This window comes from Rhinolophus hipposideros (assembly GCF_964194185.1).
Source record: "Rhinolophus hipposideros genome assembly, chromosome: X".
In the NCBI taxonomy this organism is placed as follows: domain Eukaryota; kingdom Metazoa; phylum Chordata; class Mammalia; order Chiroptera; family Rhinolophidae; genus Rhinolophus; species Rhinolophus hipposideros.
In genome coordinates, this window is record NC_138046.1 from 22,261,927 (window position 1) to 22,287,866 (window position 25,940).

The following is a 25,940-nucleotide window of genomic DNA, read 5'->3' on the forward strand; positions in this document are numbered from 1 at the left end:
CAACACGGGAAACAGCGCATGGAATCTTAATGACAGTATGTGACAAGTTTCAACTTGTTTGGTGCAGTCAGTTGAGTGTGAGCTAAGATTGAGAGAAGGTGTGTTTTAAAGTGTGCCTTACGTTAAGGAAAGATGATATAGGAGCATTTGTGACAACATGGATGGATCTTGAGAGTTTAATGCTAAGCGAAATAAGTCAGACAGAAAAAGCAGAGAACCCTATGATTTCACTGATATGTGGTATATAAAACAAAAACAAGACAAACAAATGAGAAACAAAAACTCATAGACACAGACAATAGTTTAGTGGTTACCAGAGGATAAGGGGGGTGGGGGGAGGGAGATGAAGGTAAGGGGGATCAAATATATGGTGATGGACGGAGAACTGACTCTGGGCAGTGAACGCACAATGGGATTTATAGTTGATGTAATACAGAATTGTACACCTGAAATTATGTAATTTCATTAACAATTGTCACCCCAATAAATAAATTTAAATAAAGTGTGCCTTAAACCATCCTCCATAGTGACAATGCTCCGTGTCACATCGCTTCTGGTACATGGCAATTTCTGTCAAATGAAAACATTACAGTGTGTCCTCATCCTCCTTATTCACCAGATCTGGTATCGTGCGACTTCTGGCTCTTCCCCAAAGTCAAAATGACGAAAGGTAAACATTTTGAATAGGTTCAGGACATCAAGGCAGCCACAACAGTGCAACTAGACACCCACGAAAGAGGACTTCCAGAACTGCTTCAGAAAATTGCAAGAATGACGGGATAAGTGTGTTCAAAGCAAGGGGGAGTATTTTGAGGGGGATTAATGGCAATGTGTCTTTTACTGTAATACATTTTAAATTTGAACATTCACCGTATTTTTTGATCACACCTCATACAATATTAGAAGAGATTATGAGGAAAACAATACTTTAATATATACCACTGGGAGTATAAATTATTACAACTTAATGAAGGATAAGTTGGCAGTATCAAAACATTCAATTAAAAAAAAAACATTCAATAAACACTTTTCCCTTGACCCAGGATTTCCACATGGATAAAGTTGAGCAAGTGCCCAAACGTGTATAAAAGGATGTGCCGTTCTAGTATGGTCTGTAAAAAAAAAAAATAATGGAGAGATCTTGTATGTCCATCAATAGGGAACTGGTTAAATCAATTATGTTACAGGCAGAAAATGGAATGCTATGCAACCTTTAAAATATATGGGATAGCTCTGGATATACTAATATGAAAAAATGTCCAATAAATTTTAGACCTATCTGATAGTACATACCCATGTGTTAAAAGATATATGTATATTTGCATACAGCATATGTGTATAGCCAGTGGGTAGGGAGGAAATGTGCACAGGAGGCTGAGAAAAGAGAACTCTACTCTTATTTACAGCCTCTACAGTTAGAATACTGCACAATACGCATGTATTGATATTGTAATTTAAAAATCTAAATCAAAATAACCTCACACACGAGGCAAGCATTTAAGTACCAAGAAAAGTTTTCCACTGTGATTCATTTAAGGGAAAAATTTTAAGCTAGATGTGCATAATAATAAAAATCTGACCTTGCCTTCATATGATTCAGCCCCAGCCCATTACCCTGTTCAGGGTTGAGAAATCAAAGACTGTGATGAGAGTTCATTCTTCCAATTTCCCTTCAGTGTTTATTCTAGTCCAGGGGTGTCAGAACTGCGGCCCTGCAGGCCAACTTCGGTCTGCAATCCATTGTTAATTGGCCTGCAGCAAATTCCAAATATATATTTAGTTTACTTAAATAAACCAGGTGAGGCAATGCGTACTTCACCTCGAGTGAGTGGCCCGGCTGTTTGTGTATTTCACCGCATATGGCCCTTGGTAAAAAACGTTGAAAAAACTTTGGACACCCCTGTTCTAGTCCTTACAGACTCCCAGTATACCATTCCTTATACTGGGTAATTAGTAAGCCCTCTCCTCTTTTTTTTGTCAAAAGGACTTTTTGAAAACAGGAAGCATCTATTATTTGACAAGCTGGCCTAGTTTATGATCAAACATCAACTACTTAAAACAGTTGCTGACACCTGAAATTAATATAAGAAAAAACCCAAAACTTCAATTTAAGATCTTACTAACCTGTCCATAATTAGTCCATGAGGAATAAACACCTTTTCCAAATCCTCAGCGTAATGACTAGGTATACAAAATAAATCTAGGTCGTAACCTGGTTCATCATCACTAATCTGAAAAAGAAATATGGCTGTTTCAATGAGAGTATTACAGGACTCAAAAGCTTGATCGAATTTAGATGTTACAAACCTTAGTCTAGCAGAGAAATTTAGATATGAGATATCAAGAACTTTCAGTAACTTTGTAGGTATGATAATGAATTATAGTTATCCAAGAAATCAGTCATATGTTTTACAGATGAATAGTTAAGACTGCAGAAGTAAAGTGACATGAAATTTAATTTAGTTCAGCAAAGAGAAAAAGAAAAACTTTAAAGAGCAAAGACAAATGAGGCAAAATTTTGATATTTAAACATGGGTGCTAAGCATAGGGGATTCATTATAATATTATCTACTTTTGAGTATATTTGACTATTTAGCTTAAAAAATCTTAATACACTATAGTCTATCAAATTAAAACATCATGCTGAACAAGAAAAACTGCTGTTCCCCACCCCAAATCCAGATACACCCTTTCATCTCACAGTAGAAACAAAATTTTTAAAAAGTTATGTGATTTCTTAAAAACCCAAGCTCCTAGAAGTCTGAGATTGTTATAATCCACTCATGAGGTGCCCTCATAGTAGAAACTCCAAGATTGTTTTGAGTAGGACCACATATTGGCTGTCGGTAGAACGCCCAGTCCCTGGCATACAAAATATTTAACAGCATTGGTGATGTCGCATCTGCAGTGGTAAAACGTACAATGATTACAGTTTTATAAATATTGTATTTGCACCTATAGACACAGAAAAAATGTAAACAAAATCATGAAAACTATGGTCTTGGGGAGGGGAGTTACAGCAATTTTACTTATTTTCTTACATCACATTTTCCTAATTTTCTTCAGTGAGTATATATGGCTTTTAAAAAAATTCAATAGTCTTTCTTACAAATCATTTTTGGTAGTGCATATTTTTGTACACACATATAAAAAGTATGGGAAAAAATTAAAGATATATTACAACAAGACCTACAAAAAATTGCAATATAAAATATAAAAGGAAGAGGAGGGAGGGAGGGAATGAGGGAGGGAACTGAGGAATATACCAAACAATGGTCAACTATAGGAAGTAAGGACTTGCCACTTTCCACACTGTAATATTGACTTGGGTTTTTTTCACTGTCAATTTTACTTCTTTATTATAGTCGATTTATAATTCCCACTCACCATTATATTTAAAGCTTATTCAAAAAAATAAACCACAATTATAATACACTATCTCACATGATATTCAAGACTAAATATATTCAAGAAGCTGATAATAGGAACTTTGGAACTTCTCAAGAAATACTGGTCAAACCATAATTAAATTTCTGTGTATCTGTTAATATCTATTGAGCACCTCCTCTTTCAGTCAGCATTGTATTAGGTACTTAAGGACAAGTAGCTTGGCTTTCAATACATTTTTAAAAATACATATTTAAGATTTAAAATATTATTCACAGAATTCATAATTATATTCTCAGGAAATTTGAGGTTCACGTTGTCTCTCTTTCAGTCTCAAAAACTGTTTTGAGTTCTCCAGGCTCTGGCAGGATTTTAGGTACTGGCTTGGAAGGCTGGTAGTACCCGAGCAGCTTTTCAGTCTGTGCACGTGGTCAGAAGGCTGGTGACGATTCAGGTAAGCAGACTAGGACATGCCCACAGGCATGCTCCCTCAGCAGCATGTAGCGCACAGGCGCACTCTTGGCGGCTGTTCTAAGGGCTGTCAAAAGTCACTACTGATTTGTTTTTAAACAAACATGTATTACTTTCATAAGCAGAAAAAAAATCTATTTTGGGGGGAAAAAGGATTATGTTTGCCAGATCCTCTAAGACGAAGTGCTAATGTATCTGCTAAGCATTCACACGATGCTTATTTCAGGACATTTACTACAAAAATAATAGAAATGGGATGTTTCCCTCACCTACAGAAGCATTTCAAGAATACTTTAGGGCTGGCCCGGTGGCTCAGGCGGTTAGAGCTCCAAGCTCCTAACTCCGAAGGCAGCGGGTTCGATTCCCACATGGGCCAGTGGGCTCTCAACCACAAGGTTGCCGGTTCAACTCAAGTCCCGCAAGGAATGGTGGGCTTCACCCCCTGCAACTAAGATTGAACAGGGCACCTTGAGCTGAGCTGCCGCTGAGCTCCCAGATGGCTCAGTTGGTTGGAGCACATCCTCTCAACCACAAGGTTGCTGGTTCGACTCCCGCAAGGGATGGTGGGCTGTGCCCCCTGCAACTAGCAATGGCAACTGGACCTGGAGCTGAGCTGCGTCCTCCACAACTAAGACTGAAAGGACAACAACTTGACTTGGGAAAAAGGCCTGGAAATACACACCGTTCCCCAATAAAGTCCTGTTCCCCTTCCCCCAAAAAATCTTTCTTTAAAAAACAGAATACTTTATAATAAGCAAGTACTAAATTTTACAAACTGAAACTTAGCTCAAATTTTGGGAAAAGAAAGACCTTGCTAGATCCTACGAGAGGATAAACACTCATGTCAGGCTCATCAGAATCTGCTACTGCTTGACATGAATGAAAACGCACCATTTCATAGTACTTTACAATCAAAAAGAGCTAGAGCGCCAAATGGCTTCCCTGAAGCTTACTCACCCCTTCATCCCAGTTACTCACTGCTTCTGGCACAAGTACAAAGTAGGACCCACCCAGTACTCTTTGAAATATGCAACACTTGTAAAGACTACAACTTGTGTGAAAATGGCTCAGTGCCTGGCTACAGGTTTTGTAGACAGCTTAAGAACTTCCAGAGTCTTCTTTGTCTCAATCAAAGTCAATGTGAATTCAGCCAAGTCCATCCCAGACATGAGTCTTACACAGACAGACCAGCAGGGATGCACCCCAAAATAGAAATTCTACCTCTATCAACACACCAAGTTAATTTCCAATTCAAAAATCTTATTTTCAATCAATATTATTAGATTTATGTGTCACATTTAACATCAAAGGGTTGATTTGTTATATCAAACATTTAAAAAAATGTTACTATAACTCTTCCCAAATAGAAAAACAATAATTCATGAAACTTGCATTACTTGAAGTACTTTATTTAAAGATTTTATTGGGGAAGGGGAACAGGACTTTATTGGGGAACAGTGTGTACTTCCAGGACTTTTTTCCAAGTCAAGTTGTTGTCCTTTCAGTCTTAGTTGTGGAGGGCGCAGCTCAGCTCCAGGTCCAGTTGCCATTGCTAGTTACAGGGGGCACAGCCCGCCATCCCTTGCGGGAGTCGAACCAGCAACCTTGTGGTTGAGAGGCCGTGCTCCAGCCAACTGAGCCATCCGGGAGCTCAGCGGCAGCTCAGCTCAGGGTGCCATGTTCAATCTTAGTTGCAGGGACACTGCCCACCATCCCTTGTGGGACTCAAGGAATCGAACTGGCAGCCTTGTGGTTGAGAGCCCACTGGCCCATGTGGGAATCGAACCAGCAGCCTTGGAGTTAGGAGCACGGAGCTCCAACTGCCTGAGCCACTGGGCCGGCCTCACTTGAAGTATTTAGACACGAATTTACAACTTTGTTATAATTCACTATAAATAAATTGGGTATATTTATGGGGGTCCTAATTTAAGAAACATGATTGGCCATGGATAGATAGCTGTCTGAACTGGGCAATGAGTACATGAGGGTTCATTATACTATCATGTTTACTTGTGGATGTTTCAAATATAAAGATAAATAAGGAACAATTTATTTAAATGATGACAAGTCAGCAACATCAACTTTTCCGAATTTTACATTTAATGAAAACTTCATAGTTCATGATCAAAAATTAGAATACTAATTTTAAAATGGTAATGACCTTATTCAGAACCTGTATTCTTATTACTAAAACTCAAATATTTGAGCACCCACTATATTGTACATACTAGAGAGGATTAGGTAAATAGTGACACTGCTACTCTCAAAGAACTTACAGTATAGTAAAAGACATGACATATACATGAATAACCATAAAACAGACAGCTAAACTGTTAAGAAAAAGATATAGGTGAAATATTATGGGAGTTTAAGAGGGCACTCAAAATCACTTAAGAGCTAGACAGAAATATACTTGGTGGCCTTAAAAATTATTAGCCTTTATTTGTCCTATATGATATTGGTTAATATCTCATGTTAATGAACTCCATCTGATATGGATTAGTTAACAATCCAGTGGCTGCTTTGATAAAAAGGGATTTCAATATATTCAATCACAACAGAATGCATTCAGATGAAAAATAAGGGCCTACAACCAAGACTGCCTTACCTAGGAAGGTTATCGTTTAAAACTGAAGGAGAGATAAAGAGCTTCCCAGATAAGAAAAAGCTAAAAGAATTCATTACCACCAAGCCAGTATTACAGGAAATGTTAAAAGGACTTCTTTAAGCAGAAGAAAGGAGAAAACAAACAAAGTAACAAAGACCAAAAACACGAATAATAAAATGGCAATAACTATGTACCTATCAAAAATCACTTTAACTGTAAATGGATTAAATGCCCAATCAAAAGACATAGGGAGCTGAGTGGATAAAAAAACAAGACCCGTGCATGTGCCGTCTACAAGAGACCTACCTCAGATCAAGACACAGACTGAAAATAAAAATGAAAAAAAGACATTTCATGCAAATGGAAAGGAGAAAAAAATCTGCAGTAGCAATACTTATATCGGACAAAAACAGACTTTAAAATGAAGACTATAGGGACAGCCCGGTGGCTCAAGCGGTTGGAGCTCTGTGCTCCTAACTCCAAAGGCTGCCAGTTCAATTCACACATGGGCCAGTGGGCTCTCAACCACAAGGTTGCCGGTTCGACTCCCACAAGGGATGGTGGGCTGCACCCCCTGCAACTAGCAATGGTAACTGGACCTGGAGCTGAGCTGCGCCCTCCACAACTAAGACTGAAAGGACAACAACCTGAAGCTGAATGGCACCCTCCACAAATAAGATTGAAAGGACAACAATTTGACTTGGAAAAAAGTCCTGGAAGTACACACTGTTCCCCAATAAAGTCCTGTTCCCCTTCCCCAATAAAATCTTAAAAATGAAATGAAGACTATAAGAAAGACAAAGAAGGAAATCACATAATAATAAAGGGATCAATCCAACAAGAGGACATAACCCTAGTAAACATCAATGCACCCAACATAGGAGCACCTAGATATATAAAACAAATACTGACAGACATAAAGGGCGTTATCAACAGTAACACTATCATAGTAGGGGACTTTAACACCCCACTAACACCAATGGACAGATCCTCCAGACAGACAATCAACACGGAAACAGCAGCCTTAAATGGCACATTAGACCAGATGGATTTAATTGATATTTTTAGACCATTTCACACCAAAACAGCAGAATACACATTCTTTATAAGTGTATGTGGAACATTTTCCAAAATCAACCACCACATGATAGACCACAAAACAATGATCAATAAATTTAAGAAGACTGAAATCACATCAAATGTCTTCTCTAACCACAGTGCTATAAAACTAGAAATCAATTACAAGAAAAAAAAACTTGAAAAACACATAAACACATGGAGACTGAATAACATGCTACTAAATAATGAATAGGTCAACAATGAAATAAAGGAAGAAATCAAAATACACCTTGAAACGAACAAAAATTAAAACACAATGACTCAAAAATCTATGGGACACAGCAAAAACACTCCTAAGAGGGAAATTCATAGCAATGCAGGTCTACCTAAACAAACAAGAAAAATCCCAAATCAATAGTTTATCTTTACACCTAAGGGAACTGGAAAAATAATAGCAAAATAAGCCAAAATGAGTACAAGAAAGGAAATAATAAAGATCACAGTGGAAATAAACAAAACAGAGACCAAAAAAACAATACAAAAGATCAATGAAACCAAGAGGTTTTTTTTAAAAGATAAACAAAATTGATAAACCTTTAACCAGACTCATCAATTAAAAAAGAGAGCCCAAATAAATAAAATCAGAAATGAAAGACGAGAAGTGACCACAGACACCACAGATATACAAAAAAATTTAAGAAAATACTGTGAGCATCTATATGCCAACAAATCTGACAATCTGGTAGAAACGGATAAAATCCTAGAAGCTTAAAATCTTCCAAGGCTGAATCCAGAAAAAAAATGGAAAATCTGAACAGATCGATTATTACCAACAAAATTGAACCAGTAATCAACAAACTACCAACAAACAGAAGTCCTGGACCAGATGGCTTCACAGGTGAATTTCACCAAACATTCAAAAAAGAATTAACACCTATTCTCCTCAAGTTATTCCAAAAAATCCAGGAGGAAAGGCTCCCAAACTCATTTTATGAGGCCACCATTACCGTGATCCCCAAACCAGACAAAGACATTACAAAAAAAAGAAAATTATAGGCTGATATCCCTAATGAACACAGATGCAAATATCCTCAACAAAATATTAGCAAACCATATTCAACAATACATTAAAAAGACCACAGATATTATTAATAATAATAAAAGTATATATATATAAAAGACCATACACTGTGATCAAGTGGGATTCATTCCTGATATGCAACATTGGTTCAGTATCTGCAAATCAATTAATGTGATACATCACATAAAGAAAATGAAAAATAAAAATCATATGATCATATCAACAGATGCAGTAAAAGCATCTGACAAAATGCAGCATCCATTTACAATAAAAACTCTCAAGAAAGTGGGAATAGAGGGAACATATCTCAACATAATAAAGGCCATATATGACAAACAGACAGCTAACATCATACTCAATGGGGAAAAGCTAAAAGCATTCCCCTTAAGATCAGGAACAAGACAACGATGACCACTTTCACCACTCTTATTGAACACAGTAATGGAAATTCTAGCCGCAGCAATCAGACAGGAAGACTTAATATAGTTAAAATGCCCATACTACCCAAAGCAATATATAGATTCAATGCAATCCCTATCAAAATACCAATGACATTTTTCACAGAACTAAAATAAATAATCCTAAAATTTATATGGAACCATAAAAGACACCAAATAGTCATGGCAATCCTGAGAAATAAGAACAAAGTGGGAGGTATCATGCTACCTGATGTCAAATTACACTACAAGGCTATCGTAATCAAAACAGCATGGTGTTGGCATAAAAACACACACGTAGATCAATGGAACAGAATAGAGAGCCCAGAAATAAATCCATGCCTACCTATATGGTCATTTAATCTATGACAAAGGAAGCAAGAATTTACATTGTGATAAAGACAGTCTATTTAATAAATAGCATTGGGGAAATTAGATACATGCAAATTGGAAAGGAGAAAGTAAAATTGTCATTATATGACATGATGACACGATATTATATAGAGTGAACCCCAAATGATTCCACCAAACAATTAGAGCTGATAAATGAATTTAGTGAAGTAGCAGAATACAACATCAATATTCAGAAATTGGTTGCATGTTTACATACCGATAATGAATTATCAGAAAGAGAAATTAAGAAAACAATCCCATTTACAATTGCAGCAAAAAAATACTTAGACATTTGATGTGATTTCAGTCTTCTTAAATTTATTGATCATTGTTTTGTGGTCTATCATGTGGTGGTTGATTTTGGAAAATGTTCCACATACACTTATAAAGAATGTGTATTCTGCTGTTTTGGTGTGAAATGGTCTAAAAATATCAATTAAATCCATCTGGTCTAATGTGCCATTTAAGGCTGCTGTTTCCGTGTTGATTGTCTGTCTGGAGGATCTGTCCATTGGTGTTAGTGGGATGTTAAAGTATATGCACTAGCGGCAGCCAGCCTTGGTTCGTGGCTTGGCCTCTCAAGGCGCTTCCAAGCACAGCACTGACGGCAGCACTTCTGTGGATTTCTTTCTGGCTCCCGCTAGGTGGCTCTGGGTTGGGCACGGGCTGTGGCTGCAGTAGACCTATAGCAGGTCCCCTCCAAGGAGGTCCTGGGCTGACGCCCCCAGTGGCTGGCTTCTAAACGGGCTGGAGCATCACCCAGCCACATCCAAGTACGACACACTGAAGGGGTGGATTGGGCAGGCACCAGAGTCCTGCTGAGGCAGATCCTGCTCTGTAGGATCAGTCCCTGCACAACAACTCTTCCACTATAGTCAAGGCCAGTCCTCAACCAGTAAGCCCAAAGGTCAGTCCTTCACATTGATATGCAATTATCAACCAAGGCTGAAGTACAAGAGGAGGGCACACATAACCTATACAAGGGACATACCTGGAGTGCATGGCTCAGGTGGCCAGAAAGACTGCACCACTGAACCCCACAGCACACCTACTACGTAAGGCCATTCTACTAAGACAGGAAGACATAGCACCTCTGCTTAATACATAGAAACAAACAACTTTGGGAAGCAGCCAAAATGACAAGACAAAGAAACATGTCACATATGAAAGAACAGAGCAAAGCTCCAGAAAAAGAACTAAGCGAAATGGAGATAAGCAGTCTATCAGACGCAGAGTTCCAAACACTGGTTATAAGAATGCTCAATGATCTCATAAAAATGGAGATGGAAACCATAAAAAAAAACCGGTCAGAAATAAAGGATATGATAATGGAAACGAAGAATATATTACAGGGAATCAATAGCAGATTAGGTGAAGCAGAGGATCCAACCAGCGATGCAGAAGATAAGGCAGCAGAAAACACCCAACCAGAACTAAAAAAAAAAAAAAAAAAAAAGAATCCAAAAAAATTGAGGAAAGTTTAAGGGGTCTCCGGGACAACATCAAACGCACCAACATTCGCATTATAGGGGTACCAGAAGGAGATGACAGAGGAACTGAAAACCTATTTGAAGAAATAATGACCGAAAACTTCCCTAGCCTGGTTAAGGAAATGGACATACAAGCCCAGGAAGCACAGAGTCCCAAACAAGATAAACACAAAGAGGCCCACACTGACACAATTAAAACGCCAAAGGTTAAATACAAAGAGAGAATCTTAAACGCAGCAAGAGAAAAACAGTTAGTTACCTACAAGGGAGCCCCCATAAGACTGCCAATTGGTTTCTCAAAAGAAACTTTGCAGGCCAGAAGGGAGTGGCAGGAAATATTCCAAGTGATGAAAAGCAATGACATAGAATCAAGATTGCTCTACCCAGCAAGTCTGTCATTTAGAATTGAAGGATAAGGAGCTTCCCAGACAAGCAAAAGCTGAAGGAGTTCATCAACACCAAACTAGTATTACAAGGACTCTTAGAGGGAATTCTTTAAGATGGGAGGGGGGGGTTAAGGATGGGTGAAAGGGGAAGGGATTAAAGAAGAACAAATTGGGTGTTATACAGTAGTCATGGAGATGTAAGTTATAGCATAAGGAATATAGTCAACAATATTGTAATAACTAGGTATGGGGCCAGATAGGTACTAGATCTATCAGGGTGATAGATGGGAACGGGGTTGGGGTCAGGGTGAAAAAGGTGAAGGTATTAAGAAATATAAATTGATAGTTAATACAGTATGGGAAATATAATCAACAATGTTGTAAAAATCATGTAAGGTGCCAGATGGGCACTGGACTTATCAGGGGGATCATGTCATAGACTGTGTAGATGCCTGACCAATGCGCTATACGCCCGAAGAGCTCAAGTAGAATAATATTGAATGTCAACTATAATTAAATGTATAGGTATATATAGTCACGGGATGTGTAGTTCAACACAGGGAAGATAGTTGATGGTATTGTAGTAGCTATATAAGATGTCAGAGGGGTAGCAGCTTGGAAAGTGGGTTATCACTTTATGAGGGGTTTAACTAGTACATTGCTTTATACACCTGAAACTAATTTTAAAAATACCTTTGTTTTGTTTAAAATTATAAATACTGTACATGTTTTGTGTAAAATAACTTGAAATATGTACATTTATAAACATTGACAACTGTAAAAAGAAGAAACTGTGGTACATTTATACAATCGAGTATTACTGTGCCATATAAAAGAATGAAATCTTACCATTTGCAACATGGATGGACCTAGAGAATATTATGCTATGTGAAATAAGTCAAACTGAGAAAGACAACTACCATATGATCTTACTTATATGTGGAATCTAAAGAACAGAATAAATGAGCAAACAAAACAAAAATAGACTCAGAGACACCGAGAAAAAAACTGATGGTTTCTAGATGGGAGGGGGGTTAGGGGATGGGGGAGAAAGTGAAGGGATTAGAAAGCACAAATTGGTAGTCACAAAATAGTCACAGGGATGTGAAATACCCTATGGGGAATATAATCAATAACATTATAAAGATCGTGTAGGGTACCAGATGGCTATCGAACTTATCAGGGGGATCACTTCATAGATTGTGTAGATGTCTGACCACTGCGCTGTACACCTGAAGCTGAAGTAGAATAATACTGAATGTCAACTATAATTAAATACGTATGTGTATATATAAGTATGTATATATGTATATACAGGGGTGCCAAAAAAATGTATACACATGACTTGTACTCATCTTTATTTTCAGTATATACTGAGCATTACAATTTTAGTACAGTTTTTTCCTTTCTTAAAATGTGTATACATTTTCTGGCACCCTCTGTATTTGTATGTATGTATATACGAGTATATATGGTCACAAGATGTAAAGTACAGCATAAGGAATATAGTCAATGGTACTGTAATAGCTATGTACGGTGTCAGATGGGTAATAGACTTGGGATTATCACTTTGTAAGGGGTGTAAATGTCTAATCATTATGTTGTTTTGTACACCTGAAACTATTTTAAAAAAAGAATAAAAAAAGAAATTATAATACAAAAAAAAAGAAAGCACAAATTGGTAGTCACAAAATAGTCACGGGGATATGAAATACAGTATGGGGAATATAATCAACAATGTTGTATAGATTATGTAGGGTGTCAGATGGGTACTGGACTTTTCAGGAGATCACTTCATAGATTGTGCAGATGCCTCACCACTCTGCTGTACACCTGAAGCTGAAGTAGAACAATGCTGAATGTCAACTATAGTTAAATATATATATGTGGTCACAGAATGTAAAGTACAGCACAGGAAATATAGTCAATGGTACTGTAATAGCTATGTACAGTGTCAGAGGGGTAGCAGACTGGGAGGGGGGTTATCACTTTGTGAAGGTTCTAAATGTCTAATCATTATATTGTTTTGTACACCTAAAACTAATAAAACATGCATTCAGTATCCACCTTGATTAAGGCACTGTGCAATATTTTGTAGGGTTATACAAGGATGATTATAAATTTACAGTCCTCAGCTTGCAGTATAGTGGAAAAGACATACATACATACATACATACATACATAGAACTATGCAGTACAATAAAGCTTATAATTTGTATCCAAATCTAATTTGCTAAGTCCACAAACTTTTGATTATCAAAAGCAGTTATGTATGCACTAAAGATAAACCTGGAACCCAAGGTCACACAGCACCTGTGACTCCCTCCTAAAGCAATACCAAGCTTAAAGTAGTCAACACACTGTTGCTTAGGTTTTAAATTGAGTAAAGTAGACTGACATGTCTCCGACACTGAAGTAGCACAGCCTTCTAAGTCACCTAGGCAACAGCAGTTCCAACTTTCTATATGAATGTAAGTCGCATCTGTTTTACTATTTGTGACTTAGTGTTACATGTCTCAGCATGTGGTTATTACTGACACCTTCTAAAAGAACCACATTAGTCTGCTTGGGCTGCCATAACAAAATATCCTAGACTGGGTGGCTTAAACAACAGTAATTTATTTCTCACAGTTCTGCAACATCAAGGTGCCAGCAAAGTAGGGTTCATTCTCTAATCCTAATTACTGCCCAAAGGCCCCTTCTCCAAATACCATCACCCTGGGGGATGGGAGTGTTAGGGCTTCAAGATTCTGGGCGGGGGAGAGACAAACATTCAGTCCATAACAAGAACTTAACATAAAATAGCTAAAGAAGATCACAAAGAAGGTCCTAGATGGCTTTGGGGGAGGGCCCAACCCTAAAATATTTGGGGAGAGAGCTCTAGAGGTGCCAGAGTGGTAAGAAATGAAAATGTGGTTTCTTTCCAGATCCACCTTTCCCATTATGGCTATTTCTGGCTGAACTGGAAATCAAAGGATAGGTTATTAATAACTCTGAGTTACTTACCATTTACCCAGACAGTTCAGAAATCTGACTGCATCTCCTCAAAGCTTTAGAACACTGCTCTCAAATTCTAACCTATCTGTAATATACTTGTTAATGGTAAAATCCATACAGGTACCTTTACTAATATGAAAGATCATTGAAAAATATAACATTAATGTCTACCTTTTGTCTAGAATCAAAGTCAGTATTTTTTCTATCACAAATTACTGAAATAATTTTACTTTGCAGTAAAACTGGCATCACACATTCTTAACAATTATGTGTATCACATGTATGATGTGAAAATGTTGGTGGTTTATACATAAAACTTCTAATTACAAAGATGTATTATCTAAAATTACTGTACGTAAGGAATTTAACTCAAGCTAAGACAACACTTGCAACATAAATTCATCAGTCTGCGTAGGATTGCTTAAGTTTCTTTGTGGTCAAAAGCTGACAACGTTCGTGGGTCGAAACAAAACAAAATGGAAGTGAGAAAGTGAGTCTTCAAATGAGTTATGTGAATTAAAAGATGTACAATAGATGAAACACATTTTATTTTATTCATAGTAACCAACAATTTCAACCTGCAAAAATGGGCAGAAATTGTTCAGTGGCATATTTTTACCTCTTATATTCAGATACTTTAAAATTCTCAAAAAAATCCAAAACAGATTATATGCCATACCCTTGGGATAGATAATCTGTGATAATTCAGAGTATCATAAAACCAAAATTATGAATTACTGATAAACATTTTAAATGTGAAAATAATTTAAGCTAGTAGTATGCTCATCTTCCAATTTTATTTCAGTCTTACAAATAAGTCACATATATAAATTGCTTACCCTCCCCTCTAAGGGTAAAAGAAAAGGTTTACAACAGTGTAAGAATTATAAGAATTAAAATCAGCATTCTTGACTATTCAACCCAGGGGTAAGTTATTAGCTGCTCCTGGGTAAGTGAGCCCATAACTACTATATGTGCAAGGACATGGATTTTTTTAAAATTTTTATTGGGGAATATTGAGGAACAGTGTGTTTCTCCAGGGCCCACGGGACATAAATTTATCCAACACTATGATCTTTTATTAGTGTGCACAGTGGAATAGGCATGTTCATTCTGGACAAAAATATACCTGTATGTGAGTGTGTGTGTATATATACACACACTGATCAATTATCAGAAGCACAGTGTTGAAGACAGTAGTTCCATAGCAATTTGAAGTGTCCATTTGAATTCTTATTACTAGCAACTTATTCTAAATGTTAGGAATTTGGTCTACACTAGCAGGAAAATATTGGTATCAACGATGGTAGTCAATACTTTCAGAGCATATAAATCTTACTGAATCCACACAATATAAAAAGTACACAAAAAGAAAGAAAAGTACCCTAGTTCATCTTTAGCCTCTCTTCACACAGGGAAGGAAATGACATGGCCTAGTTACTGCCTAATATACTAAAGAAAACTAAAAGAAAACTCTAAGACCCCTCTTCTCTGCTGATGTGGTTGGTCCTTTTGTCTTTTTCTCACCTCCTGCCTATGGATTTTCTGTAATATCCAGACACAAACAATGGAAAACAATTAAAATGGCTCTATATTATGTGTCACATTACTCAATTTGCAGAATGAAACCCCCAAAGTGACTGGCTCCACTTCTTAGTGGTTACAAAGAATAATTTTAATTTTGGTCTACAATGATTAATGTCATTCTAAAACCTGTTGATAAAAATGATAGGGTTGTGGACCAAAAAACTGCACTATTTTATCAATTCTGTAAAAATTATTGGCAGGGTAAGATTTAAGTCCAGTTAGTACAGGATTACATTTTTTAGCACTATCATTGTGAAATTTAGAAGGTATTATCCACATAATGCATATCTGATGTTTCACATTAATTTGCAAAAATCCAGAAGCTTGTTCTTAGTTCAAGTATCCAATTTGCCCTAGTAATTCAATGACAATCACAAGGAGTATGGGTTATATCAGGCATATCTGGGGGCCAACTTCATCTAAGTGATGTTGGGCAACTTTCTTCACCAATCTGTGCCTCCGAGGTCATACTAATGTTTCTCTACCTCATAGGGTACCTGTTATGTAATTTTGAGGCAATTACATTCTGTAATATCTACAGAATACTTACCTCAATGCCTAAGACATAGTAAATACTAAATAATTGTCCACTGTTGTCACCACGAACTTAAAAGTGGAGATGTTAAGAGAAAACTCTGGGGCCAAATAACTTAGATTCAAATCCTAACATTGCTGGATGATCTTGGGCAAGTTACTTAACCTCTCTGAGCCCCACAAATTTTTTTATAAATATCAAACCAGTCAACATATGTAAAGGGCTTGGAACAGTAACCAGCATGTAGTACGCAACTACTTAAGTGTTTGTTATTTCTAACGTGCAGACAATTTCTGGGAAGGAAATAAAGGAACAGGAATTTGCAAACCAAAACGAAAACAAAACAAACACCAGCCAGTTCTGAAAATAATAATTCACCCTATGCTGGGACAGGCATCATACCCCAAAGCTAAATGCATCTAACTTCCTCAGAAACTGAATAAAAACAACAGCCGCCACCATTCTTTGAACACCTTCTTCTAGCATAACATTTAAATACATGGGCTCTTAAGAGAGACCTAAGTTTGAGTCTGAGCTCCTCTTAATTAACTGTGTGTTGCGAGTATGCTATGTTGAGGTTAAATTACTTAACCTCTTTAAGGCTTCAAAGATTCCTCCTCTGTAAAATGGTAATAATTATACTATTTTTACAGGGTTGTTTGGAGAACTAAATAGGACTATGTAGTAAACACAATGGTGGCTATTATTACTATTCCTAGTCAGGGACTGCCCAAAGGTTGTTACTCGCACAAACTTTCTTATATTCCTTTCAATAACGCCATGAGCAGCTAGCACTTCAGTTATCCCTAAAAGAAATAAACAAACAAAAACCGAGGGGAAGTAGCTTGTTTGCCACCCCAAAATGTGCCTTTTGGGATAATATTTTAAGCTGGTTAGTTTCAAAAAACAAGACTCAGACCTTCCCTCAACTGCCTAAAAGAATTTAGATAGAGGGCCTGCTCCAGAAAGGCAGTTATCATCATATAGTTTACTATGAACTAAGTGTGACAGACGGAGAGGAACCTACCAAGGCCCATTTGACCAGTGCTCTCTGTGTCCAATTGTTAAGGACGGGTCAGCAAACATTTATTTACCAAACACGTGCTTTTCCATCTCCTTGTGAATTGCCTTCCTACTCTTGGAAATCCCAAACCACAACTCCCCCCCTTCTCCTTAGCTCTAGATGGCATATCAGCCTCAACTGCTTGTCCTCATATTCTTATGGAACCTCCGTATGTGCACAGGTAATAAATTTGGTCATTTTCTCCTGTTACTCTGTCTCATGTTAATTTGATTACTAATCCAGCCTGAAGAGTTTAGAGGGGCAGAAGGAAAATTATTTATCCTCCCCCAGAAAAGTGAAGTAAGCTGCCCAAGGCCACACACCAGGATCCTGGGCCATTAAGAACATTGCTCTTTACTTTAAGTCACAATGCCTAATAAGAAATAGAATCCTTTTTTTTAGGACTCAAGTAAAGTGGTTAATTCATTTCTTCATTCAACAAACCATTATTGAGAATTTCTTACATGCCAGTTGGGGTTACAGTGGTGATTCTTGCACTTGTAAAGTTTATGTTCTAGTAGGAGACAATCAACAGGTAACCCGGTAACTCCTAAAATAATGATGATGATGATGATGATGCAGGTTAAGGCATTTAATGGTTGGGAGGGGGTTGGCTATGTCAGCAAGCATGATCAGATAGATAGGTGTGGGGGGAGGCAGAGTGCCTGGCTTGTTCCAGAAACAGGAAAAAGAACCAATGAGGTTGGAGACAGGACATGAGAAGCTGGTTATGATATGAATGTCCTTGAAGGTAAGGATCAGATTCGCATTTGATGTCCCCTGCAGCATCAAACAGCACGGGATCTAGATTCAAGAATATCTGAATTCGAGGCCTGCTACCTCTGGGCCGGCAAAATCGTATCATTTCACTATTTCCTCCATGTGTAAAACGATAGGCGTGGTTATCGCTACCATGGCTGCGGTGCAGAGTCAATGAGGCACAAACATTATCATATGTCGCAGAACTAGAAGAAAATACCAGTCCCCACGTACCCTCCTATGTGGTCGTTTCCGTGCCCGGAGGCCCTCACCACCATCCCCAAAATGTACAGAGAAGGGCCTCTCCCCTGACCCGCCAGATCATTCCCGAATTAGCCCACCGCCACAGTGCTCTTGCAAGCGGAGCAAGTCGACCCACACGCCATCTCCCCCGGGCTCTTCCCACAGCTTCCCCAAGGCTGTCCAGAGAAGGCACCCACCCCCGCCTCGCCATTCCGTCTCTCCCGCCGCCCCGGTGTGACGTAAAGCTGAACCCCGGGAGCTGCGGCCGCGTCCAGCTCCCCGGCTTCCCCGGGCCACCCCCGGCAGGAGCCCGCACTGCGGGCGCCCGCGCCTCACAGGCTGGCCGCCGTCGCCTCGGGCCTGGCGGGCCAAGCTGCTCACCACGATGCTGGGGCTGCAGGTCGCCATAACGGAACAGACAGGCGCGTGGGCCGAAGGCAGTCTGAAGAGGAAGAACCCGGCGTGGGGCCGAGGAGAGGGCGGAGGCGCAGCAGGAGGCGGCGCTGCGCAGAGAAGCCCAAAGGTTTGCGGAGTTCTCCTCGCTGCCGCCGGCGCCACCGCTAGGAGCTGAGGGGCAGGCTCCGCCCCGCCCCGCCCCCTCCGCCCCGCCCCGCCCCACCCCGCCCCACCCCGCCCCGCCCAGCGGCTCCGCTCGTGCGCGCGCGTCTGCCCCGCATGCTCCACGCGCCCTGCGCGCCTCCAACTGCCAGTTTCTACGTTCACGACCCAGTCGTGCGAATTTTCTTGCGGAAGAAGCCGAGACGACTCCCGTGCAGCCTGTATGCCTCTTTGCCTCAGTCTCCCATCTGGATGGCACCCAGATTTCCAAACCTACCGCTGCCCGCGTTTCTTCCTACTGTCCATAAACTGGGCGCCGGTTCTTCAGTGGCCAGTCACCACGTAGTTACACTCGCCCAGCGTCCCCTTCCCAAGACCTTGGACTGCATCCTGGCTTCCATTTTCCTGACCTGTGGCCCAATTCTAACAAAAATCTTTAACTGGTTGTCAGAGTTGAGACCTAGAGCCCTCGAGTCAACCAGATCAGGGTACAAATCGAAGGGAAACACTTAACCGTCCTGTGACCGTGTGCAAATCAGGCTTTCTAAGCCTCTATTTTCATCTCAGTAAAATGAAGATATTAACAGGATCCTTGTGAGCATTAAAGGATGTGATATAGGTATATATGTTTGCATATGTATATATTTATATATTATTAAAGAACAAAACTCAACTGAGCAAATTGGAGGTCTAATTGGCTTTATTAAGCAATCCATGAAGCCTGCCGGCAGGTTCCACTAGCAACTAGAATGGCTCTCCAATTAGTTGTATAAAATGAAAGGTTTTTATAGGCGGAAAGAGGGTGGGACTAAGAAGTTAGGAGAGGATTATTTCAGGCAAGGTCACCTTCACTTGGGAGGAGGCAGAGAAGGTCTAATCAGGCAGTTTACCTCCCTAGCGATCAGGAATTTCCAGACTGATTGGTTTAAAATTTCACTCCTGGGAGAGGCTGTAACTGCAATTAGGTTACTTATTAAGCTTGGTTTGGCGATGTGGTTTAGCAAAACTGACTCCATTTTGGCCTGTTTACAATTTAAACTGTGCAGCACCTTTTTAAAACAATTTATATGGTACAGCATTAGGACAGTTGTCGTGTGGGGCGGCCTGCAGTGGGAGGGGGGTGTCTCAGCTCCCGCTCCCCACATAAGAACACAGGATATGGCTAGGCACACCCACGGAGCCATAGGTAGGGGAGTCATACCACTATAGTCTCATTGGAGGCTGGATTCACACGACGTGCAGGTGACCTGCTGTCTGCTTTTCTGCCAACCGACTGACTTGCTAGCTGCAATCCACCGCCGACTGGAATCCACACTCTGCCACACTCCGCCGCTTGCTAGCTCAGCCACCATCTTCTTGCTAGCCCCCATTTTCTTTCTGCTAGCGTAGCCACAGCAGTTATATTAGTGGCCAACGGCTCACTGGTTACAGCTGACGGCCAACTGGCCACAGCTGATGGCCATCCAATCACAGTTGATGGCCATTTACTACCTGAGCCAGCACCTTTCTATATGAGGCCGAGAGCCTGGAAACTGTTCTCTGGGGCTCTGTCCCCATAACAGTGCACCATCAGTAAATGGGAACTATTGCTATTACTGATCTTTATTTTTGCCTCCACAGTTCCCTATATGGAACTGGGGGCGGGGGTAAATCTTTCCATACTCTCAAATAGGTCAAGTAAGCAAATAACAGTTGTTCCATTCCTAATGTACTCATCTGTGTAGCTCCAGCATCCACCACAGAGCCTAACACATAGTCCATGGTCTCCATTAGGCTACTGAGGGATATGGGATGGTAGATTTCTGAAACTGAGCAAGTCATTGAACTTCTCTGAGACTCAGTCTTTTCACCTAAAAAGAGAATAGGATGGGCAGATGGCTCAGTTCGTTAGAGTGTCAGCTCTTAACAACAAGGTTGCCGGTTCAATTACAGCATGAGCCAGTGAGCTATGCCCTACACAACTAGATTGAAGACAACGAGCTTCCGCTGAGCTGCCGGTGGGCAGATGGATGTTGGTTACAGCGGAGCTCTTAACAACAAGGTTGTGGGTTCGATTCCTGCATGGGATGCTGGACTTGGAGCTGAGCTGCGCCCTCCACAACTAGATTGAAGAGCAATGACTTGAAGCTGATGGGTCCTGGAAAAAAGTTACCCAATAAAAATGTTTTTTAAAGTTTAGAGAATGAGAATAACTCTTGCTGTCTATAAATAACTATAACTAATAACTATAAAGCACCTAGCATAGTACTTGCCACATAGTAGGTGCACAAGAAATAGTAGTGGTTATTAAATTTAGCATGTATGAATGTGTGAACTCCACATCTCCTTAGATTCTCTGCCTTCCCTATCTATCATGGAGAGGCAACAGACTATAATGGAAAAGATACATGTGGGCTTTGGACTGACATTTGAGTTCAAATTCTGAGTTCACCACTAACTAGTGTTATGACCTTGGGCAGGATCCTTGACCTCTGTGTACCTAGGTTTCCTCATATGTCAAATGAGGATAACATCTCCATCACAGGTGAGGATTAAGCAAAATAATGCAAAAGAGCCTTTACTGCTTGTTTCAGTAAATGACAATATCAATGTTATGTGTTCCATATTTTTGCCTTAAACAATTCTTTATTTATCCTCCTAGACTCTAAGAGTTCTTACCCATTCTCCTGTTGATGGATGTATGGGCAGTTTCCAGATTTGGGTTATTACAAATAGTGCTGCTATGAACATGTTTTACATATCTTTTGGTGAACATATGAATGCATTTCTACTGGGTATAGACTTTGAAGTTCATATTAGCACATTTGTATTACTTATCCTTTTAACAGACATATGTTCCACTGGTAAGTTAATGCAGAGAACTTCCAGTTATACATTTGGCCTGTGACACATGCAGACTCAGCTACCCACATTTGTTTCTAAATTAGTACCCAATATTTCAGAACCCTTCCAGCTTGCTTCTGGCTTGCAGTTTCTTTCTTCAACCCCTGTGGTACCACATACTCCTGTATTTTAACAGAGATTCAGAATAAACAGTGACAGACTGGTGATTGTAAAGACAAAGAAACAGTACTATTATTTCAATCCTGTCTTTCTATGTGACAACTTGGAGCTTTTATTTGTGTTTAAAATTTAAAACAGCAAAGAAAGTGCAAACTGCAAGACATAATACTTTTGTTTGTGAAAATCTGGTTCATATATGAAATATTTTACTACCGTGTTTGCCCAAAAATAAGACCTAGTCGAACAATCAGCTCTAATGCATCTTTTGGAGCCAAAATTAATGTAAGACCCAGTCTTATTTTACTATAAGACCAGGTATAATATAATACCAGGACTTATATTAATTTTTGTTCCAAAAGACGCATTAGGGCTGATTGTCCGGCTAGGTCTTATTTTCAGGGAAACACGATAAATAGACTCAAAATTGAAATGTATTCTTTTAAAATTTTAATTGTTTTTAAAGATGAAATCAAAAAAATAATGGTTATTGTTACAGAAAAAAATTTGTCGTAGACAAAATAATTTTGTCATTTGTCATTTTTTTGGTTGAAAAATGATCTACTCTGGGTGTCAAATATGGTAGATATGCCATTGTTCTTTATTGGAACACCTGCATTTAGGAAGGAATAAGGAAAGCATGAGTATAACCCAAAATTCCCCTTCCTCACTCCTGCCTTTCCAAAAACAATCTTGTAGTTTGTTTAGACACAAGAGGAATTATTTGTGCACCACAACAAATTCTGAGTATATTTCTCCTCCATATGTTTCTTCATTTAGTAAGAACCTTGTTTTCACCCTGGTGCTGTGCTCCACCAAAATTTGTATTTCCATGGAAAAAAATGATCACTGCAAAAATGCTTATCCTAAATGTTGAATTTTCAAACTGAATTTACAGTTTTCTCAATAATGTTCGATGTTTCACTTTCATCAGAATAAATTTCCATAAACTTTACAGTGATTCCATGAATTGGATAAAAAACTGAACCATTATTGGAATTCACTAATGTGATGGTTAATTTTATGTCAACGTGGCTGGGCCATGGTGCCCAGATATTTGGTCAAACATTATTCTGGATGTTTCTGTGAAGGTGTTTTTTGAATGAGATTAACATTTAAATCAGTGGACTTTGAGTAAAGCAGATAACCTGCCATAATGTGGGTGGCCTCATCCAATCATTTGAAGGCCTGAGTAAAACAAAGGCCAACCCCTCCTGAGCAAGAAAGAATGCTGCCAGCAGACAGCCTCAGAATGGAACTGCAACTCTCCCATAGTCTCCAGCCTGCCGGCCTCCGCGATCAGATTTTGGACTCGCCAACCATCCACAACTGCGTAAGCCAATTTCTTCGAGTTTCTCTCTCTCTCTCTCTGTCTCTCTCTGTCTCTCTGTCTCTCTGTCTCTCTCTCCACACACACACACACACACACACACACACACACACACACACACCATGTTATTTCTGTTTCTCTGGAGAATCCTGACTAATGCAACTGATTTTCTATTTTAAGCATCTAATGATATCAATGTAAAACTGGCATCATTGAACTGTCTTTGTGAAGTTTTGCTGGTAGAGCAACTTATTAAAAGCTATCGCTTCACTTTGTTGTGTACAAGGAAACTTGAAATCAAAAATGATCAATGAATTTTGTAGAAAAGTCAGTTGATCTAAACAAAAGTCACTCACAATGTGTAAATAAATATCCTCTCTACAGATGCACCTCCTTAAACCATCATCTTGGAGTGCAGTCTTCTTAAAACAAATGCAAACCTTTGAGGTAGATGATGATGCTGTCTCCACAGATTTATGTCTTCTGGTTTTCGTGTGGTCAGTGATATCAATGTCCCTGCGTGTGCGGATAAATGTCAACCCATGCTTTGTTCATGTTACACATTCATGATCAATTTTCTTGAGTGACAAATTCGATGTTTAATTTTTTATTAATGATGCACTTTAGTTTTTGAACTCGCATGCTGAAAAGTTGGATTGCAAATTGAAAATAATAAAGGGTTGTAGATTTGCACCATATAATGAATGACATAACCACTGTACCAAGAGCATTCAGACTACTTGCTGTATGTTCTATGGCAGGATTCCTCAGACTCTATTTCTTGAATATATTGATGTACATGTAAATTTACATAATTTCCTACATCCACTGGCCTAGCAACTGATGGCCTGACATCTTCATGTATCTTGCAGGCTTTTGCATGGGCACATCCGGCTGGCCTACCCAGTGTCCAGTAAGGGACACAATGGTGAATACTCCTCCCCTCCTCCCAACCCGGGACAAGAATGAGTCTGTTGTCTCTAATTCCTAGCCTCTGAGTACACTTGCTTTATCAGAGAACACCCAGTATGCTGTCCTTGAGAGGGAGGTGTTAGTTATATTGTAATGGAAAAGATTAGGGAAAAGGAGAAGGGTTATCACTGGTTGAGGGTTAGGTTTAACTCTGTGCTGAAGTGAGAACTTGGTTCTCTGTATATGCGTCTTACAAGTTAGCAGAGGAGACCAAGGCAGAATCAGGAATTAGAAAGTGGTGGTTCAACAGACCCATCCGGGCTTATTCCAATTCAACTATTAATACTTACACTTCATGGGAAAATGAAAAATCTGAGACAAATGTTACATTGGACAAGCCAGGATAACAGACATAAATTGGGACTGTCCAGGGCCCACTGGAATGTATAGTCCCCCTACAATGGTATAGAGCCGGGGTGAGGGATGCTTTCCAATGCTGCTGATGGCAGCTCTTAAACTGCAGTATTCCAATCATGACCGCCATTTTCTTCCTCTCCAATTCTCTTTGGCCACCCTGCCTAGCATAACTGTGCTTCAGACTCATGTGAGACCTCCAATTCTCCAGTCTACCACTCTGTTCCTGGCTTCCCTTACTTCCCAGTTCAGTTTGGATTCCACCTGAACCACCCTCTTGCCAAATCCTGGAAGTCCTTTGTACCCTTCTAATTCTGCTCTGCCAAGATGGCAAAGCCACACCCTGGCTCACTCCCACAGCCTGTTTTGTCTATCCCTACTAGGCATCAGAGTGCTGCTGGAGAAAAATCCCACAGCCCTGGAGATTGATTCCTCTGTAGACTCATGGTCTCAAACCTCAACTGGGCCCTAAACACCTCTACAATTCTTTACAAGTCCTTGGTCAGTTTCCTCTCGGTAATGCTCTGAACAATTTTCCCCATTCAAACTCATCATCCTTACTCTAGAAAGGTAGACTCAACTCATTAACTAATGAAAAAGTGGAAGGAATAAGGCATGAACCACTTCATTTTCCTTCTGTCCACATCTACTTTGCTTCCTCCTCTCTTTCCTCCAGGCCCAGTCCCTCCCTACTTGTTCTATCCATTTTATCACTCCCAATTCCTCCTCAACAAACTCACTGCAGTCTGTCTTCTGTACCCACTATTGTACTGAAACAGCTCTGACAAAGAACACTGTTGACTGCTCTTGCCAAATCCAATGGACACTAGTTTTGGCCTTATAAATAACTGTCCTTTCTGTTGCATTTGATACTTATCACTTTCTTCTTGAATCTCTTTGGCTTCTGGGACATCACACTCCTGATTCTCCTCCTTCCCTATTTCTTCTTGCTTTCTCTCTCAAATTTTTCAGTATACCCTCCCCCAGTGTTAAAATTTAACATAACCATACCCAGTACAGTGATCAAAATCAAGAAATTAACACTGATGTAACAGTATTAACCAATCTGGAAATCTTATTTAAATTTCACCAAATGTCTCATTAATGTTCTTTTCCTGGACCAGGATCCAATCCAGGAGTATGTGTTGCATTTCCTTAAATCTCCTTCACTCTGGAACAGTTCCTCAGTCTTTGTCTGTCATGATCTTGACATTTTTGAAGGGCACTGGC

General features: G+C 39.4%; 1 protein-coding gene across 2 annotated transcripts in view; it reads right to left on the bottom strand.

Annotated features, from left to right (window-relative positions):
* HPRT1 (hypoxanthine phosphoribosyltransferase 1) overlaps window positions 1-19,073 on the bottom strand; it is a 36,754-nt gene extending 17,681 nt beyond the window's left edge. The window contains exons 1-2 of one of the 2 annotated variants that reach the window (XM_081044084.1): window positions 18,878-19,073; window positions 2,125-2,231 (exon numbers count right to left, since the gene is read on the bottom strand). In XM_081044084.1, the coding sequence (XP_080900210.1) occupies window positions 2,125-2,231; window positions 18,878-18,904 (134 nt within the window). In that variant the 5' untranslated portion in view covers window positions 18,905-19,073. The remainder of the gene's footprint in view (window positions 1-2,124; window positions 2,232-18,877) is intronic. The other variant, XM_081044083.1, reaches the window with a different exon arrangement.
* Window positions 19,074-25,940: the final 6,867 nt, after the last annotated feature.